General features: G+C 47.0%; 2 protein-coding genes across 3 annotated transcripts; one reads left to right on the top strand and one right to left on the bottom strand.

Annotated features, from left to right (window-relative positions):
• Positions 1-386: 386 nt before the first annotated feature.
• On the bottom strand, positions 387-6,943 carry stmn2b (stathmin 2b). Of its 2 annotated transcripts, none has more exons than XM_076149950.1 (5): positions 6,819-6,943; positions 1,631-1,726; positions 1,369-1,541; positions 827-1,018; positions 387-496 (listed from the first exon to the last, which is right to left on the bottom strand). In XM_076149950.1, the coding sequence occupies exons 1-5, from the start codon at positions 6,835-6,837 to the stop codon at positions 437-439; spliced, it is 540 nt and encodes a 179-aa protein (XP_076006065.1). In that variant the 5' UTR covers positions 6,838-6,943; the 3' UTR covers positions 387-436. The 2 variants fall into 2 exon arrangements, with proteins under 2 accessions (XP_076006065.1, XP_076006066.1); XM_076149951.1 differs by having other exon boundaries at positions 1,369-1,557; positions 1,650-1,726.
• Positions 6,944-8,850: 1,907 nt separating this feature from the next.
• LOC143000650 (Y+L amino acid transporter 2) lies at positions 8,851-18,404 on the top strand. The gene is made up of 12 exons (XM_076150041.1): positions 8,851-9,241; positions 11,076-11,290; positions 11,984-12,159; positions 12,345-12,487; positions 12,719-12,844; positions 13,003-13,147; positions 13,289-13,412; positions 14,516-14,619; positions 14,754-14,850; positions 14,934-15,083; positions 15,767-15,950; positions 16,499-18,404. Exons 2-12 carry the CDS (start codon positions 11,162-11,164, stop codon positions 16,591-16,593), a joined length of 1,473 nt encoding a protein of 490 aa, XP_076006156.1. The 5' UTR covers positions 8,851-9,241; positions 11,076-11,161; the 3' UTR covers positions 16,594-18,404.
• The last annotated feature ends 1,211 nt before the right edge of the window (positions 18,405-19,615 follow it).

The following is a 19,615-nucleotide window of genomic DNA, read 5'->3' as shown; positions in this document are numbered from 1 at the left end:
ACAAAAAAAGAAGTATTTACAAAAAACAATACCCACTGTCACGTCTCAATTTGGATTATTTTCGTCTTTTCTTCTCATTTGAAACAGAGCAAAACATTCTCTTTTTTGGGAAGAGTGGGCGGGAAACATACATTTTTCTTTTTTCCTTTTTTTTTTATTATCATTTTTTGCATTTTGCCACCCCCAACCCCCATTTGAACCTCCCCCCCTGACATATCTCGGGCTGTGGTTGTTTCGTAGTAGCATCATGGCGGCTGTGGGGGTGGGGGTGGGGGTTGGGGGTGGGGTGGGGCCGGGGGTGGAGGAGGGGCATGATGGGAGGAGGTGGTGGTGGTGGAGGAGGAGGAGGAGGAGGAGGAGGTGGGTGGGGGAGGAAGGTGGGGGGTGTTCCTTGTGGGGCCTGGAGGGTGGGACGCAGAGAACCTGGTGCGGCTGCTCACGCTGTCAACTCTTCTCTCAATTCCTTGTTCCTGCGCACCTCCATGGCATGCTTCTCCTGAGACACACACACACACACACACAAACATACACATACATTGAGCTTGTTTCACTTCCTGCCATGACATTCCTTCTCCCCACACTTCACCATCTCTCTTCTGTGACCTTTTTGCGTTTGCATTTGTTTCCATCAAATGCCAACAGGAACGTCACCTTCATCTTTACCAAATATCCTCTATGCTTCAATTTGCAGATATTAAACAAAAAACTACCAATTATCATACTACTTATAACTGCTTTACTTAAAAATAACACCTTGAATGAACATTAATTCAGATGAAATGACAAAATTGACAATGCTCTGGCATCTCCTGCGTCTCCTCCTCACCTTCTCCTGCAGGCGATCCATGATGGCAGCCAGGTAGGCCATCCGGTTCTCCTCGATCTGCTCCATCTTCATGTGGAGCTTCTCCTCAGCCATGCGGCTGAAGTTGCTGTTCTCCTCCATGGCCTTGAGCAGCACGTCGCGCTCGTGCTCCCGCTTCTCCGCCAGTGCCTGGAGCACCTGTGCCTCCTGGGACTGGAGAGAGGAGAGAGGAGGATGAGGAGGAGGAATTGATTCAGGCAGAGACAGATTGTGCCATTTTCACGTCCTGTATAGATCAAATGTTTCAACCCCATTATTGAACATGCGGTGGTGAAAAAAATATCTATCAAACTGTACTATTGACTAGTTTGATTGATTTGCATGTGAGTTGCTGGATTTGTCAACAGCTCAACTGACTTTATTGACTCCTGAATCGATGCCATGTTGGAATTAGCCAACGCCCAATTTGATTTTCCTTGGCGGTTGTGAAGAAGCGGCCATTGTGATGCCAGATATCAAATTAGACCTGAAGTAACGGTGTAAAAGCCTGAAAGCATCCTTACTCTCCTCCGGTCCTCTGCTGCATCCAGCTTCTTCTTGATGTCCTCCAGGGAAATGTCCCTCTTTGGGGGGTTGGTGATGCAGTGGGCAGCATCGGACACGGGGGAGGGCGGCTTCAGGATGACCTCAAAGGCCTGACCGGAGGCTCGCTTGTTAATGGGCTTGATGTCCATATCTAGATAAGAAAGATCCTTCCAATCAAATGTCCGTATCTATTTACACTCACGGATATTTTATTAACAGCTTCAACCTTAGACTTCTTACCTTGAAAGTCGCCCATGACATTCTTACGGCTCTCCGGGTACAGACAAGAGCAGAGGAGAGAGAGAACTGAGATCTCCTTCATCTTCTCCTTGTAAGCTGTGGGGGTGAATGGAGACATGAGTTTGACTGTGTAGTACCAGACACGCACACACAGACACACACACAAAGGAAACATCATTAACCCACTTTCACCTCCACAGGGGGTCCTCGTTATCAATGACATCTTAAGATTTTTTGCCTGATAAAACAGCGCTGTGTTTTGTTTTTGTAGGCACTTTGAGGCCTTAAACAAGCAGGAGGACGCAGCAGGATGGATTCTGTCCTCACTTGGCCTAATTTCCCCAAGAGCTGAGACGTCGGCGTCCCCACAGGATTTCTCCACACATCATTAACTATGCATTTCATTTTGCCCTATGATTTATTTACGTTGCAGCCTTTCTGTGGCCAAAAACATCCTGCCCTGGTGTGTTTGGTTCAGATAACACAAAAGGAGAACGTCAGGATTTAGCAATTGGACGATCTTGGAGTTGTTTCTTATCTCGTTTGGTTGAGGCTTTTGGGTGGAGGCTCAAACCAAAAGCTCTAGCTTATCAGTATCACACACACACATAGGATTGTTGTCCACCCATTGAGCCCATTTATGGACCAAAAAGTGCAGCAAAGCAGTAAAATCCATACTGGCTGTATGTGCCCCAAAGGGTAGACGGAGAGAAAAATAGAGAACAACCATCCTTGTCTAACCTTGATGGTGTTTTTTTTTTCTCCCCTCATGCTTTTGGCACCTCTTTCATTGTAACGTGAGCCTGAGTTCAGCAGCACTCTCTGCAGGGAGAGAGGGAGACAAAAATATCTGCAAAAATGCCGCAGGTAGAGAAACACTCCTCCTGCTCTCCTCTGCGTACGGCTGCTGTGCTGCGTGAAGGTGCGGGGCCTCAGTGTGGAGATCTGCATGCCAAGTGTCACAGCACAGCGTAATCCATCACCCAGTGTACAAGCCCTGCAGGGATGAGCGGTGCCACGTTGATTCATGGTCTGCAGCAGGATACGAGATGCTGGAAATGAAATTTGCTATGAAAGAGCTTCTGCACAGCAGGGTGCCGGGTACAGCATCATTAATCCAAATCCTTATTCTGTACTCGCTCTCTCTCTTCTTCTTTTTCTTCTTCTACTACTACTGTGTCTCGCTTTCCACCCCTGCAGACTGGCAGACGCCACGGTAATGTGATCAACTCTCAGATGTAGCACTCACAACTCTCTGATGGCCTTGTTAACCCGTACACACACACACACACATACACACACACCACCCCCACACCCCAAGGAGGAAGTAAGAGAGAGGGCGATGGTGGAGAAGAAAAGTGTGGTAGAGGAAGAAAAGAAAAAGCAGAAAAGGGGGGTGAGGTGGGTGGAGGAAAATAGGGTTGAGTGGGTAAATGCATGGGTGCAGGGCAGGTGTGTGTGTGTGTGTGTGTGTGGGTGGGTGGGTGGGGGATAAGGGGGGGCAAAATTATGCAAACAACTTTCCAAGGATTAATAACTGAAAAAAAAGAGAATAATAAGACTGTCTGTGTGTGTGTGTGTGTGTGTGTGTGTGTGTGTGTGCATGTGTGTCCATGTGTAAATTTTGGGTGGGGCTGCGACTCCCACAGGGATTGCACCCTCCTGCCCCTGCACCCCCGCCCCTGTGCAGCTTAATGGACGCTTCTACCGCAGGTGGATTGGGCTTTAATTTGTAATTAGCGGACAGTACCATTCCTGCTGACAGGGTGGGGGTGTTTGCTTTTGGGGTTGTCACGGGCTCATGAATAAGTGGCACGTGCGTGTGTGTGTGTGTGTGTTATGTGCGTGTCTGAACCCTGCAGCCATTTTCTCCTTTGCTCAGCAACACTTGCTTGACAGCCTAAACACAGCCACTAACTGCTCAGTGGAGCAGGTGATGTGGATTTAAGGAAACAGGTCAAACCACCCTCTCACCAGCGTCTCTACACACTCCCTGTTTCTTAGATGAGCATGTGTCCTTAAGTGACTGTTTGGATCGACTCAAGTTTAAGATCTCAGGCATGGTGAGTATTATTTGGTGCTCTTAGTGAAATGTTTACTGTGACATTGTGGGAGTAAAGATCTCTGAGTAACGTTGGAAATAAAGCAACCACACTGAGTTGGAACTGAGCAATATCAGCAACAAATCCATTTTTACAGCAGAGAGGCATTTGTTGTTGTTAAAACATGATGTTCTCTGTTGCAGAGGACCTATGAAAGTGTGTTTCTCCTGACAGAAAACACACATTTCTCCTCCTGTTAGCAGCAGAATGAGCTCTGCTCCCTGTTGACTGGGCACGGTTACATGCCCACTGTTCTGGAACAGCATCCTTTGCTTGAAAAGCGTCGACTGGACTCCAGAGATCCTGCGGTTAGGTGTGATATACAAAGAGCGGCCGGGCTGACGCCGCCTCCACCCTCTGCTCTGCAGCCTCACGCAGAGCTCCACCTGCCCCCGGCCGCAGACACGTGGCCGGCGAGCTGCATTCCCTCTCCAGATCAATCAGCCCAACAGCACAGATCATCAATACCTCCCTCCGCCCCCACAAGCATCTCTCATCCCCTGCGTCGTTTGCGTCTCAGCTGTTGCTGATGTATTCCAGCCTCAGTCCCACCCTGGCTCCGTCTCCTTCTCTGTGCCCCCTCGAGAGCCTCAAACCACCACACTCCTCCTCCGCTCTCTCCTTAAATTCCCACCCCACCCCACCCCCACCCTCTTTGAGAGACTGTGGTGCTTGGATGAGGGAGTCAAAAAAGACGTAAAGGGAGAGAGCCCATGAGCAAACAGCTGAAAAATGCCTGTCCTGCAAAAATGTGACCCTCCCGGGCGCTACAACCTTATCGCAATATGAGTTCTGCCTTTCTGTTCGACTCGCCGCAGGCCACCAGGTAACAATGTAATCACAAAATGATGAAGGTTCTGTGCCTGTGCTGCCATATTAAATGGGAGGTTTGAGCACCCAAATGATCAGAGGGGCAGGTCCAGTCACACAATGCAGGACAACCACACCCTGTCTGGAGGAGATCAGTCACATTCTATTCAAATCAGACTTTTGATTTGAGGAAAATACATACACGCCCATAATCAGTAAAACTAGGATGTTCAAATGTCTGATTTGTATGTCAGCGGCTTCTGGATCTGTTTGTATTGATGAATAGATCGCACACAGAGACGACATCATCACCCTGTGCTTGATGTCACCTATTCCTGCTTAAGGCTACAGTCTAAAGAGCAACAGTCATCTGAAGCAGTAATGGGAGTGTGTCTGCATCGATCGATGGGACTCGATCACAGATCCTGATGAATTCTCAGGGCAGGGAGACTGTCAGTTATGCAGGTGCTCCATTTTGGGGATTTGGGTGCAAATGCTAAAAAGTTAATGTGGCAAAATTTGGTAAATGACATAGAATGAAATGTCTAACGCTTTTTCTTCTTGTGTCTGTTCTCCTTCACAAAGGAATTGATTTTCGGGTATTAAGCAAATGACCGCACCTAATTGGATATGACAGGTCCTGATAGGGATCGGGAAAAGTACTTAGAGGCCTTAATGTGCATGGGTGTGTGCTTTTGTTCTCTGCGCTGGTTTGTCTGCAGGAGAGTTTATAGCTGCAGCTTTATTTTATAGTGTAGGGGACCTCAGGGTGTTATAAGCTCACACCCAGAGAATGAAGGAAAGGATTCCTTTTGATGACATATTGAACAGAATTCCTCATCTTCAAATACATTATTGAGGAAATCTTAAATTCCACAGGTGATTCTGAGGGACGAGCTGCTGAGTCTGAGCCCATATTAACTCCCTGATCAGTGCTGACTGGCTCTGAGGACGAGGTGATGATGGCCGTTCAAGCTGTCTGCTCCCTGCCCACCCTTTTGCTTCGTGCCCACAGCTCGAGTCATAGAGGGAGACAGAGGAGGAGGAGGAGGAGGAGGAGGAAGAGGATGAGGATGAGGAGGAGGAGGAGGAGGAGGAGGAAGAGGATGAGGATGAGAGGGTAATAAACACAACACAGGTTTGGGTGCCGGCGGCCTCGGCGCAGACACCAGGACCCTTCCCTCTGTCTGTCTGCATGCTCCTCCATCCATCAAGTGTCAAGTCAACCGGAAAGCAAACCCACTGCCCCCAAGATTGGCCACTCACACACTCACACACACACACACAAACACACACACACAATATTGGTCTTTTTCTACCTCTAAAACCCATGAAACCTCCTACACTTGCCAGCACACCTTCACACACACTCGAGGCCTGGCAGCTGCTTTAACGTGCCCATTAGATCGTATTTATCTATAAGCAGTTGAGAAATATTGTCACCATAATCCTGGAGCGTGGTAATAATGCAGTTATCTGCTTGGTTTCGCAGACAGATGAGGCTGATTTACACACACCTTCCATCTCCAGTCATAAATTCTTCTCTCTATACTGCAAACCCATATGTGCGTGGGTATGGATGCTCCCCCTCCCCTCCCTCCCTCTCCCATCCCCTCCCATTCATGCCTTAAGCAGTCACCCTCCTCCAAAAAAATTTTTAAAACATGTTTTTGCTTAAACAGTCTTCCAGTATTCAGATAAATAACCTGGCCCCGTTTGCATAAAGAGATTTGTGATGGTGAAATGTTCCTCCACAGCCACAGAGAGCGGCGGTGCTGCTCTGCTGCTTTGGAGGGACCGGAGATGTTGGGTGGGGTCGCTGGCGCTGCATTATGCTGCACGGCTCTGAGTCAGGCAATAACGGCAGGTGCGGCAAGGAGGCAACCGACCGAACGAGGCTGTGTGAGGGACGAGAAGCCGCCTGTGCTCGCCCTCCACAGCCACATCTGTCCTTTATACTCGCTTTTTTTAAAAAGTAAATGAATGAATGTGCGTCACTGATAAGCACCAAAGTCAATGCTGAACTAGAGCCAATATGGATCAGCACCGATATGGATTCGATAATAGACCAAAAGCCAAACTGTTAAATGAAAGATAATACCAAATATGGATGGAATGATGGTAAAATGTTCGCCACTTAAGTGAGTTTGGCCGCTCCCACCTAATCAACCCTCAGCATCCTTTTGTGCCATGGGTGTCGCCGCTCTCTCTCTTCAGCATCCTCAAACCTGCGTAAGCACCGTTATCTCGAAAGAAATCTGTGCAAATTAACTCACCGATTGCGGTCTTTGCCATTTCTGTACGTTGATGTCGGGATGAGTTTAGCCGGAGGAGTGTGCGTCGGTGGCTGGATGCTGTATCTCGGGCGAGGGGACTGCTGGTAAGGCACTGAGTCAGCAGAGACGGGGGGCTGCCGGTGCGCCTGGTGGTCTGGACCGAGCTGCGTCAAGCGAGCTATAACTAGCCCGGGACCGGAACTGAGCAGAGCGTGCCTTCAAAATAAAACTATAACGAAGCTACTTTAAGGCACGATATTAGGATTTTGTGCTGTTTCACATTGAAAGCACATTACCACAAAATGACGTAGAAACAGTGTTGAAAGTTAATAAGAAAAGCTACATTTCCTGCTGCTCTGTATTCCATAACTTTTACATTATGGGATAAAACGTGTTTTTTTATCACGAGTACAAAATGCTTCGTGGAGGATTTATTTTGAAATGTATGACCGGAAGTATTTTCATTTATTCTGGCTGGACTTCACTGCTGAACACTTGTGTGTCCTATAGGATTTGGCTACCATTATCTATCCTGATGCGCATTCCCTAAGCAAGGCTCTGACAAATCCAGTGTCTCCTGTGGTGGTGAGTTCAAGGCCCCCTACGAGAGCTGACAGGGTGGGTGTTCCCTCTTTGTTCTGGTGAGAAGTGCGGCAGGACTATAAAGCAACTGTCTATGGGGCTGATTGTCAAAGGTCGCTGGACATGGTTTCCGCTTATTTTCTGTAACATACAGACAATATTTAAATGTAAGGTATTATGGGCCTATTCATGTAAAATGGTTAGAAATCCTCAAGAGTCTGACTAAAGTAAATCTACGAGCACTTCCTGGCTCTTCTTTGATGACAAGAATCCCTACAGAAAGTGAGTCAGTTGTATTACCCCAGTGAGTCATTACCACCATCAAATTGCACGAAATGACCATGGTTGAATTATATCAAATGAGTGGATCAATGAACGACAGCCACCAGGGGGCAGCACCTTAACAAGCTATTCGAGCTTGATTCAAAGATCGCTTGAGGGAATCCACAGTATATTAATTTACGTACTTTTCCAAATGAACTCAACATGCCTTAACTTGCATTCACGGTTTTGTGCAGACACTTCAATCGACATATTTGGCATCCATGTAACTGAATCCATGCTTGATGCCTGTTCAAAGCCTCATTTCAGCCTATGACACAAACGAAATACTCCTGAACATATAAATATACTTATTGTCCATGTAAATATTTTATAATATGCTGAGTTCATATAATTATTAAATTACCGTCTACATGCTGCTGTATTTTTCCAACCATCTAGGCTAAAGGTTGAATCCCTCCACTGCTGCCTCTCTGTCTCACTCAGACAAAACATATGTGATAAGATCAGCAATGTCATGATGTCCAGTCAAATATGTCAGAATGTTACCAAATATATGTAACAAGAAGTTAGTTGGAAGATAAACAAAGGTCAAACCAGACACCCATGGGACAGAGAGAGAGGGGGGCATAACCTTAAAGACAAGAATTTATGACAAACAAGGAGTATAAAAATGTCTGTTCACCTCTTATCCCATCGTGTGTGCCAATGTGCTGGCATTTAATAAATGTGTTTCAATACTGTGAAGAGACACTTGTCACATTCCTCATTATTGTCAGAGTGGAATTACAAAATAATTGTAGAAGAGAGAGGGTAAGAAACGACTTCTGTTTGACATATAGGAGTAGGGCCAGTGACATTATAGTCGCTGTATATTAGGTATTTACTTGTGGATGATGAGAAGTACATTGAGTAGATTAATGTAAGTGAGCTGTTCGGTAAAAACGATAAAATAAGTCATAAAAACGCATAAACAACAAATCAACGTTGCAGATTTAACTAAATAATTATAAAACAAACTGAAATGTAGGTAGTGACACACAACACAACAAAAATGAAATGTATCAATTTTTATTTAATTAAAGTGTAATGCGTTTAGCATACGTCACTTCTCCGCAGTATCCTAACAGAGAGTCGACACAGAACTAGTTGGTTGTCGTTAGTCTGAGGTTGAGGCGTAATACGGGTGTGCGGCGGCGTATCCCACACATCTGATTGGTGGAGAGACGGACGTCACCTGCCAATTCCGTTGGTACACGAAAGATTGATGCGCTGCCGGCAATGAATTAATTATCTGTCAAAGAAGTTACGAGCAGATGATTGGAGACGATTCCTAAAATTCCGAGACGCCATTGTAAGAAGTTAATGTAGCAGCAATTCTCCACTTCTCCGCCTGGCAAAGGATGTTGCCTCGCCGCTTGTCATCACTAAACTGTAGCTAACGAGATGAAGAGGTGGAGCTAGCTGCAGATGTTCGCTACGGGTCCAGTCGGCAAAGTTGGTCCCTTGGTCTGGCGTGTCGTGTTTCCCGCCACCGAACCGAAGAGGACGCTGTACAGGTAGAGTAAGGTGTCTTTTAATTGTCATTTTATTGTGCATGTCATATAATGATAAATACAGCGGAGAACAATATGACACGGAAGCACCTTCCTCCAAATGTCCTCAAGTTAGCCATTAGCTCGCCAGCCGACTGAGCAACGCACGAGCTTGTAGCATTTTGAGCGTCGTTTGTTCTTTGTAACACGAGTTTAGCTTTCATCTCCGTGACCGTTTCCTTGTTACCGATTAACCGGTTGTGTGTGTGTGTGTGTGTGTGTGTGACGCCGGTGTTTGTTCCTGTATTTGTATGACACGCTGTCAAAACGAGGCTGCCGGCGCGTGTTTCACCGCAGCAAACTCGTGCATGCGCGTTGTTGAATGAGGTGGCAGCGATGATGGTTGTCATCAAAGATAATATTATCATAGATAAAACAGTGTTTAATGTGTAACCGGCTTTTTCTGTCGATTTGATGTCTCGTGTGTGTGTGTGTGTGTGTGTGTCCACGTTTCGGCCCGCTTCCTTCTTGATCTCTGACCGTGTTTTTGCTTCTGAACACGTGGGTCTGACAAGATCACAGATCAAGAGAAGGGGGAATATAAAGTGGAGTAAGTTAATATGACGATTGCATCATAAACATGCTCATCTGTTTTCCAGGGAAATGTAATTGGAGGTGAAGCAGAGACCAGATGGTTTTGTAATCACATTTGAACCCTTGTCGTTTGTCCCCTTGCCCATTACCACGACTCCATTACGGCAATGGCAAAGACATACATGTTTTTAATAACACTCACTTTCACTGTGTATCTCTGCACGGGCATGAAGGAGTGTGTACATTTACTTTACTCGTTATTCGAATCACGACTAATGAGAGTAATGATTTGTCTAATATAATTGCCTGTTTTTACACCTCTTAGTTTTATGAAAATGCCCATAAGAGCTGCATTGACAAAAAAAGCTAACTTCTCCCAGCTGATTTCCCAGCTGAATGTGCCTGTGTGAGGTCATTCGCAGGGTATGCCAAACTAAATGTCAGTTGATGGTCATAACATACACTAAACAGAACAACCTGGCCAAGGTCAACTTGTCGACTTGTCAGCAACCTCAGACTCTCCCGTCATTATTGAATTCCAGTGTACTTAAGTAAGCAGCTTTATATCGTATGCTGCTTGTGAAATACCTAAGATTTCCTTTTGAAGTCCAAGCCGCCACATGACTGACTGAGCCATGAAAAAAATGCTACAAATGTCGCTGTGTGTAAGGTGATTGTTCTCTGCAGTAATGTACTTCTCAGCACCGGACCCTCCGCTGCGACGCAGTACGGCGACATCACTACCGGTCTGATATGACTCTAGATGGAGACATGAAGGCATCCCTGTGTAAATGAGCATGTTGGTCATTTAATGAATCTGTCTGTATAGGTGCAGGAAATGTGAGGCTCTTGGATACTCTTTGTCTTCAATAGACACAGAAGTACTTCAGGATGCATCCCATCGTATTTGCTTTTCATACTCCGTTCCTTTAACGTGCGCACTGTTTACACTCAATAACTCTCCTCCCCTCAGGGCCCTTATGAGAGAGTGACACCTTGTTGAGACCTCGGAGCATAACGGTGATCTAGATTTATCAACGTATACGTATTACATCATGGTTGTCACGTCGATAGTTTGGTTGTCACCGCCGGCGTCGTGCGCGTGACAAACGCCGTGTGCCACAGACGACGCATCTATGAAGCGGAAGTGAGACGGAGTGGTGATGTGTTCTTGCTCTTGCAGATTTCCCCGCCGGTGAAGATGGAGCTGTGACTGACCTCTGGTGCCACGCCCAGCTCATGCCTCCATTTGTGGTTTTTCTAGTCAGCAGATCCTCTTTGGCAGCTCCTGTTGGATCCCATCCGAGCTGTTCCTACCTCGAGGCTGCGTCCTGTAGTAAAGCCTCCAGGATGGTTGCTGAAGATGACTCTGTGTCCCAGGGCAGCGCTGTGCGACTAAAGCAGGAGATCTCCCTCTTGCACGGAGTCTGCCTGATTGTGGGTAACATGATCGGCTCCGGCATCTTCATCTCACCTAAGGTAGGAGCTTCTACTTTGTTGGCCTGACGCTATTTTTAAGTGACTATTATTGAGGCGGTGTAAAGCCGCATGACAACAAGTTGCTGTTTTGTGAAGCAAAACATCTTCTATGCTTTGTTCTCTTTCTATTTGTCGTTTTCATCCACGCCATTACAGAGCTGTGGTATTCTGGTCAGGCTTGGCTCTTTAACGCCACATCAGTTGGGGTTTCATCAGCGAGCAATGACATGTGTGATCACACACACACACTCTGATTTATATCTGCTCCCCACAGATCTTTATGCATGATGCAGTGGCAAGAATATCAATAACATCCCAAATTCTAATTACAACAGTGATGTTATAGGCAGCCATCTTTTCAGACTGACTGAATCTTAATTGTTTACCACACTGGTTTTGATCAGAATACTATAACTGCACTGAATGCATGAAAAAATGCATCAAAGACGACTTGGATACCTTAAGGTGGCGCTAGAGGCCACGGCAATGTCATCATGATGGCCGTCTCCCTAGACAACATGTATCTAAGGTGTTAAGGGCCAAGCACAATAATCTCAGGGTCATTTTGGAGATGATTACAGGAAGTCCAGATCGATATGTCCTTAAGGCACTGTATGTTTACTAGATAACATCATCATCCATGCAGTTACACATCACATTGAGTCCCTCTGTCTGGTCTGTGTCTCTCTGCAGGGGGTCCTTATCTACACGGGCTCCTTCGGCATGTCCCTGGTGGTTTGGGCCATTGGAGGTGTGTTCTCAGTGTTCGGGGCGTTGTGCTACGCTGAGCTGGGCACCACCATTCGTAAATCCGGAGCCTCCTACGCCTACATCCTCGAGTCCTTCGGAGGCTTCTTGGCTTTCATCCGGTAAGCTTTTGTTTTTTCTTTGTTTGTGTGTGTGTGGGGTGATGACCTCTCCCTGAAAGTTCTGTCTGAGTGATCCTTACTGAGCTGCCTGACACCCTCATCACGAATGATCTGCCTTCACCAGTGGCTCACTCGGTTACTACGAACCGTGATGAGCGATACTGAGAGTCCCTCTTTATTTATAGACTCTGGACGTCTTTGTTGATTGTGGAGCCAGCCTGTCAGGCAGTGATAGCCCTGACCTTCTCCAACTACCTGGTTCAACCCTTCTACCCCAGCTGCCCCGCCCCTTATGATGCTGTCCGCCTCATCGCCGCTGCTATCATATGTAAGCCGTTGCCTGTACTACACACACACACTGCTGTGCTGGGTGTCACCTGCTGCATAGGAATGATGTCGGGCGGGGGGGAGATATGTGAAAACACTGGAAGGGCTACATTGTTTTAGCTTTTTCTTACTGACAAATCACTCTTTCAGTCGGTCTTAACCAGCTCTCAGGGTCAGGGGTCACGTCAGCTCATAACTAATGACTCGCCTCCTCTCTCCCTCTACCAACCAGGTCTGCTCACCTATGTCAACTCTATGAAGGTGAAGTGGGGGGCCATTCTTCAAGTCGTCTCCACTGTAGCCAAGGTCCTGGCTCTCATCGTCATCATCATCGCCGGCCTGGTTCGACTGGCGCAAGGTAGGCCGTCCCAGGAGATCTGTCTCCGTCATTCCCCATCCAACCTGACTGATCCGACGTTACACCTGGACAGAGTCACGCTCATGAGTTTGAGCTCGTCGGGCTCTTAACACAATTCCTGCTGCAGAACTCTTCTTCACGGGTTCGTGTGCTTGCAGGTTTCGACCAAAACTTTGAAGACTCATTCAAAGGCTCCAAGCTGAACCCTGGAGACATGGCCCTGGCCCTCTACTCTGCCCTGTACTCCTACTCTGGCTGGGACACACTCAACTTCATTACAGAGGAGATCAAGAACCCAGAGAGGTACAAAGTCCTGCTGCTGCCCAAAGACTTTTACAATGAGCTCCATTCTTATATCCTTCCTTGTTGGTGGTCAAAAAGTGCTGTGTGTGTGTGTGTGGGGTAGGTCTTAAAGCTGTACTGCTCAATTTCCCCCCCCTTCAGGAATCTGCCCCTGTCCATTGCGATCTCCATGCCCATCGTCACCATCATCTACATCCTGACCAACGTGGCGTACTACGTGGTGCTGAATGCAGAGCAAGTGATCAACAGTGACGCCGTCGCCGTGGTGAGCATGTGACCGCTTGTTTGTTCAGCATCCACTCATCTCCTACTATTGGAACAAAAACAATCTGGCTGATCTCTTACCTGTAAACTGCATCAGCTCATCACCAGACCCATTCAAAGTGGCGGCATCTGCTCTGCCTCATAGAGCAGCAGCTTTTCATCCCGCCGCCCCCCTCACCCCCTCCACCCTCGTCGTCGCGTCTTTGAGTCGAGCCCGCAGCCTTCAGGCAATCGTGTCTGGAACATTACCCCCCTTGTGGTTAGCAATGAATGTAGAAGTCAAAGATGATGAGAGGAACCTCGTTTAGCTAAAGAGGTTAGCGCCCCACACAGGAACACAGGGACGCTGATGACATAATTAAGGCGCAATGTGGAGGACGAAGATGTTTCCTGGGCTTTTTCGGCGACGTCGTTTTCAATCTGGTATTCATTCCCTCACTCTGGCTTTTACCGGCGCTCCAGCTGTCAATGAGCAATTAGCCGGCTTTCTGAATTCAGTGAAGATTCATTCAGATTTGTGAAAAGCAGTTTTGCGGCCGCCTCTTCCTCCCCCGAGCGACCGAGTTAAGATGATTTGGAATAGCGGGAGGTGACGGTGTAGGAATGACAATAACCCACATTATGCTTCACCACTTCCTCTGTTTTGCTCAGTCAGATCCCCTCAAATGGTGCAGTGGCGCAATATTTCCCAAGGCTCTCTGCTGCATCGCCATTCCTGCTGATGTTCATTTCATTTTCCCACCCGAGAAGCACCACACCCTCACTTACACACACACACACACACACACACACACACACACACACACACACACACACACACACACACTTACCGTCTCTCTTATAGAAGCTATTAATTTCCGAATCCCACTGGGCTGCTGAAATCATTAGTGTGTTTGTTTTACAGCATGTTGCATTCTTTTCCAATTTGAAATGTATAGCAGATTAATGGAAGGAGGTTAAATCCCTAATGGACGACAAAACAAAGAGGTTATAAGCGGCAGTGAGCATAAGAAGTGATGCTTGATGAGATATGAGTTTATAGGTGATGTAGCGACTGACCTAAAGTGATCAGGTGAATGTTAAGTGTGTGACCTGTTTCCTCAGACGTTTGCAGATGAAGTGCTTGGCTGGGCTCGCTGGCTGATCCCTCTGTCTGTGGCCATTTCCTGCTACGGAGGCCTGAACTCCTCCATCATCGCTGCGTCCAGGTTTGTACGCACGAGCGCCACAAACGATCGGGACGAGGTCCTGGTGTCATAAAGTCTGGAGATGATTGCAGATGTCTCAGGATGAAGGTCGTGTAGAAACATCTTCACCTTCTCTGTGTGTTTGTCTCCCTCAGGTTGTTCTTCGTGGGTTCCAGAGAAGGTCACCTACCCAATGTGCTGTGCATGATTCACATCAAGCGCTTCACTCCTGTCCCCGCCCTGCTGTTCAACGTGAGTATTGCACGTTGTGGTGGGCGTGCTCGTTTGTGTTTCTTGTCGCCCGTCTCAGTGTACGCGTGGCGTTTCTCCTCCAGGGCGCCATGGCTCTTGTCTACCTGTGCGTGCACGACGTCTACCAGCTGATCAATTACTTCAGTTTCAACTACTGGTTGTTCATCGGGTTGTCGATCGCCAGTCTGATCTACCTCCGCTTCAAGGCGCCAGAGCTGCACCGGCCCGTTAAGGTAGCACACGAATCCACAGAACTCAACCGAAAACACACACACACAGACAAACACACACACACTCAGTGGCCTTTTCAATCGTATGCATAAGGGCGTCAGAATATTAGAAACACCCTCCAATACAATGCAGGCTCATGTTGCCAGCACAGTGTACTAAGGCCGTTATCTGTTACCATTGACAATGCAAACAAAGGCTGAATGTTATCAGGTTCACAGGACAGGATTTGACTGCCTGTGTGTCATAGTGGATTATACAGGCATATCTAAAGAACACTGGGTAAACGGCATAACATGAAACACACACACACCCACTTTGAGACCTGTAGGTTTGACTGACTTAACGGAATTTGGATGACATTAGAATTTTATTCAGAGTATTGTCTGCAATTTCTGCACAGTAGCCGCGGGTAAACAAAGACACTGTTAGAATTTCCAGGAGTCATAAGTTAATATTTGCTAAGTGTGGGGTTCATTTACCATCCACAGTTTATTGTGTAAACAAAGTAGAAACGGTGAAGCTGTGAAAATTTGCTCAGCTCTTCTATGACACACACACACACACACACACACACACACACACACACACACACACACACACACACGGTCAAAAGATATCTTAAATGTTTTGTCATCATTTACAACTTTTTAATCGATTTTCTATCCATCTACTTTCCTCTTTCTAGTTGTCGTTGTTCTTCCCGGTGGTCTACTGCCTGTGCACCGTCTTCCTGGTGGTGGTGCCTCTCTACAGCGACACCATCAACTCTCTGGTGGGCATCGGCGTGGCGCTGTCCGGAGTCCCCGTCTACTTCGTCTGCATCCACCTGCCGCCCAGCTCCAGGCCGGCCTTCATGGGCAGGATAGTCGGTAAGCGGCTCCCACTGTGCCACACGCTTGTAGTTTGTGATGAAGGTATGAGGGGAAGGTAAGGGTGTGGAGACTTTGTCCTCTGTCTCAAGTATTACGATTTGAATAACAACATAATTCTATATATAGCTATAAAGATGTATAGAAGAGATGTGGCTTAGGGCTTCAAAGTTCAGTGCACGTTTTGCACACATGCAGGGTTCTATTGTGCAGAGTCGGGAATTTGTAGCTACATCACAACACCCCTCCACCCCATGACCCTTTAATATTATCAAACGCATGCCAAACAGCAACACTGAGCTGTTTCCCCTCCCATGCATGTGCAGACATTTGCAGCTGAAACGCGCGAGTGAAGCAACAACCAGCGTCGACTTGTGTTTGAAGTTGAAAGCTCTATTTGATCTCCCCATGACTGTGTGAGCGTGGAATTGGCTCCCTTGTTAGGTTCCCCCCCCCCCCCCCCCCTTGAAACATCCAGAATAACTGCAGAGCCTCTTAAAAATGCTGTTTTGACTTGTTTTCTTTCTCATGTCTTCCTGTCACTGCAGATGTGATCACCATGTACACACAGAAACTGTCCATGTGTTGCGAGGCGTCGCCCGGCATCGACCTGGACAACATAGACCCTGAGAAAATGGACTGATGGAGGAGGACAAGAGGGAACTTTAGGAGAACTGTATGAAAGGAAGGAATGAATGGGTGAAAGAAAGGAGTTGGCAACTGCAGACAATCAAGATTTGGGCTGGAGGCTTCACTGAGGAAGATGAAGCGGCGTCACACTCCTCCTCCTCCTCTGCATACACGAGCCTCAGTCTGGATTACGGCTCGGCTGAAGGGCATTTCAGAGATTAAATTTGGTACTAAGATGCTGAGGCATTCACACGTTACGTTCTCCACACAGTTTGCAGTCGTCTCACCGCCGGGCTGCTCTGGCCTCGGACAGATTAAGTTGATAAATCCTATAGTTATATATATGTGTGTGTGTATAAGTTATGAATGTGTGGGGAAACGCTGGTAAACAGGTACTGGGTTCCATGTTTGAATGAATTGTAGTACAGATCAGGTAGTTTAAACATGCGTGGCACGGCAAGCGATCGTTCCAAATCCTAAACGGCACCACACTCACACAGACGCACTTCTTTACGTTCCTGTTAAGTCGTATCCCTGCCTGAGTTACTGGGTTCTTTGTGATGAAGCATAGTCATGAAGTCTGAACACGCCTGTGGCAAAACGGGGGATCACCATCACAGACGGGTGGAAGGTGTTCTTTTCCAAAGTGCTGTTACCTCCTGCAGTGTGTGTGTGTGTGTGTGTGTGTGTTGTTAATTACAGTTTAGTTGTGGACTTTGAATCGTCGAACCTGTTAATTCTCATTCCTCCCTTCAGTGCAATATCTCTCCACATCCTCTTATTCCTGTTTCCTCGCTGTGTTGTGGCTCGTTTGCGCCACCCAGTGGTTGTATGATGACAAGACCACCCCCCGATGAACTTTTAAATGTTAGATATCGTGGTTCATAGATTGTGTAGCAAAATAAGCTGATATCCTGCTGGGATCGTCTTCAGACTGAGATGAAGGTCGACGCACATCTTGAGTTCAGTCGCACTCATGTTCACACTATGTTGCTGATATCATCGTTTTTTTTAATACCATATATGGAGATGTTTGTGGATCGACAATATAGATCACTTATTCACCGCGCATAACCAAAAGTACATATGACGGAGGCTGACAGTCGGTGTTTGGACCCTCCTCCTCCTCTTCCTCAGAATGCAACGGTTCTGTTACTTGTTTCTACAGGGTGGAGAAATCTGATCTGATGATATTGATCGCACTACAGGCAGCTGCGTAAGCGTTACACTTCCTGTCTATCCTCCATGTCTGACAGCATAGGTCACTGTTGGATCAATCGGTAGCAAGTAAAGCTGTTGTACACTCTTTGCTGTATCCTGTGGCCCCTCTCTCAGTGTTTATGTGCCTTCTGTGACTCTGGTCTCCCAATGGCCGCGTCCGTTGTTTTGATATCGTGCATGTAGTGTTTGTTTACAGTTTGCGGGTCACACACATATTGTCGTAGATTGTGCCAAATCATGTACAGACCTCATTTGAAATGTGTTTACCAGCCGTTGTTGTTGTAGAAGTGAGGTGAACTGTCAGCTGGATCTAATGAAGCCTTTCATCATCTTACATCCTCTGTGTTGCTGTGCCCACTTCCATCACACACACACACGCACACACACACACAGAGCGTTTAGTTCATAGATGTACTGTTTCTTCTTCTTCTCTGGGACCGAAGTTATCCACTGAGCCTGTAATGTGTCACAGATTTCTAGTACCTATAATCTTGTATCTATTTCTGTAGTATCGTGTGTGTGTGTGTGTGTGTGTGTGTGTGTGTGTGTGTGTGTGTGTGTGTGTGTGTGTGTGTGTGTGTGTGTGTGTGTGTGTGTGTGTGTGTGTGTGTGTGTGTGTGTGTGTGTGTGTGTGTGTGTGTGTGTGTGTGTGTGTGTGTGTGTGTGTGTGTGTGTGTGTGTGTGTGTGTGTGTGTGTGTGTGTGTGTGTGTGTGTGTGTGTGTGTGTGTGTGTGTGTGTGTGTGTGTGTGTGTGGAACAGGACTCATGGAATAATGTCTTCAAAGAACTTTCTCTCTTTGTTCAGCTTGTATTTATTTGTTGACATGCACACAACAAATGGCAGAAATGCTGTATGTTGAGAGCAGAGGAGGGTGCCGTGCCTTTTTATTCAAATAAAGCCAGGTTGAGTGTGTGCGTGCAATGTAAACAATCCAACAACTGTCCTGCTCATCTGTCGCATCGCAAAGCGGCCACTAGAGGTCATGATCTCATAACGGGCAGCAGAGTCCTGTCGGTTCTTATCGGGCTCCTGCACCGTGATGTTGCCTTACTGTCAGTTTGGCTGTTGGTGTGTTTGTGTCACACACTTACAGAAGCTGTTCTCTCTCTCCATCTCGCTATTTGTAGGGAGAGAGAGAGGGAGGTGCACTATTCACACATGATGGGTATGACTCCATATTTCCAGACACATTTGAACAAAGCTCTTTATAAAGTAAAGAAATTGAGATTTTGAGGAAAAGGTTGATCTGTTTAGCCTGTGATTTGCATGTTAAAGGTAGTATCAGATATTTGTGTTGCATAACACAGTCAGATTCGTAGTGTAGAGCCTCTGAAAGCAGGTAAGCCGTCAATGTTTATGTAAGTAAAGCCTGACTCACTGAATCAGCTGTGTTGGGCCAATCAGGCTGTATGAGGCACCATCTCAACAAGTGAAGCCCAAATCAAGGTCAAGAGTGGCTTATCAGGTGTGTGTGTACAACAGGGAGAGGTGGAAAACATGAAGGACCAAGTTTGAGAAACACTTGAGGAGCAACATCAGGTTGTGTTAAAGCAGAAGGTGTGGTTGGTTATTTATTTATCTGCTTCTATAATTTGATTGGTTCACATCTGGGGCCCTGCAGCCTGTCTACCTCCTGCCCTCCTCAGGTGCCTGGACAAAGCCCCGCCTCCTGCCTGTCCACCTTGTCTCCCCTGGGGGAGGTAGGTTGGTGCGGAGGCGTCACATTTCACTGGGGTGTGCACTCTTGGTTTCAGATGCTGCCTGTCAATAGGCGCTCTGTCTTGGGGGAGAAGCCTGACTCACTTCTGCCTCC

This window comes from Genypterus blacodes, unplaced genomic scaffold (assembly GCF_046128005.1).
Source record: "Genypterus blacodes isolate CSIRO-AG114 ecotype Tasmania unplaced genomic scaffold, CSIRO-AGI_Gbla_v1 ptg000048l_1, whole genome shotgun sequence".
In the NCBI taxonomy this organism is placed as follows: Eukaryota; Metazoa; Chordata; class Actinopteri; order Ophidiiformes; family Ophidiidae; genus Genypterus; species Genypterus blacodes.
Note: the sequence above shows the minus strand (reverse complement) of the source record. Positions and strands in the feature narration are given on the sequence as shown.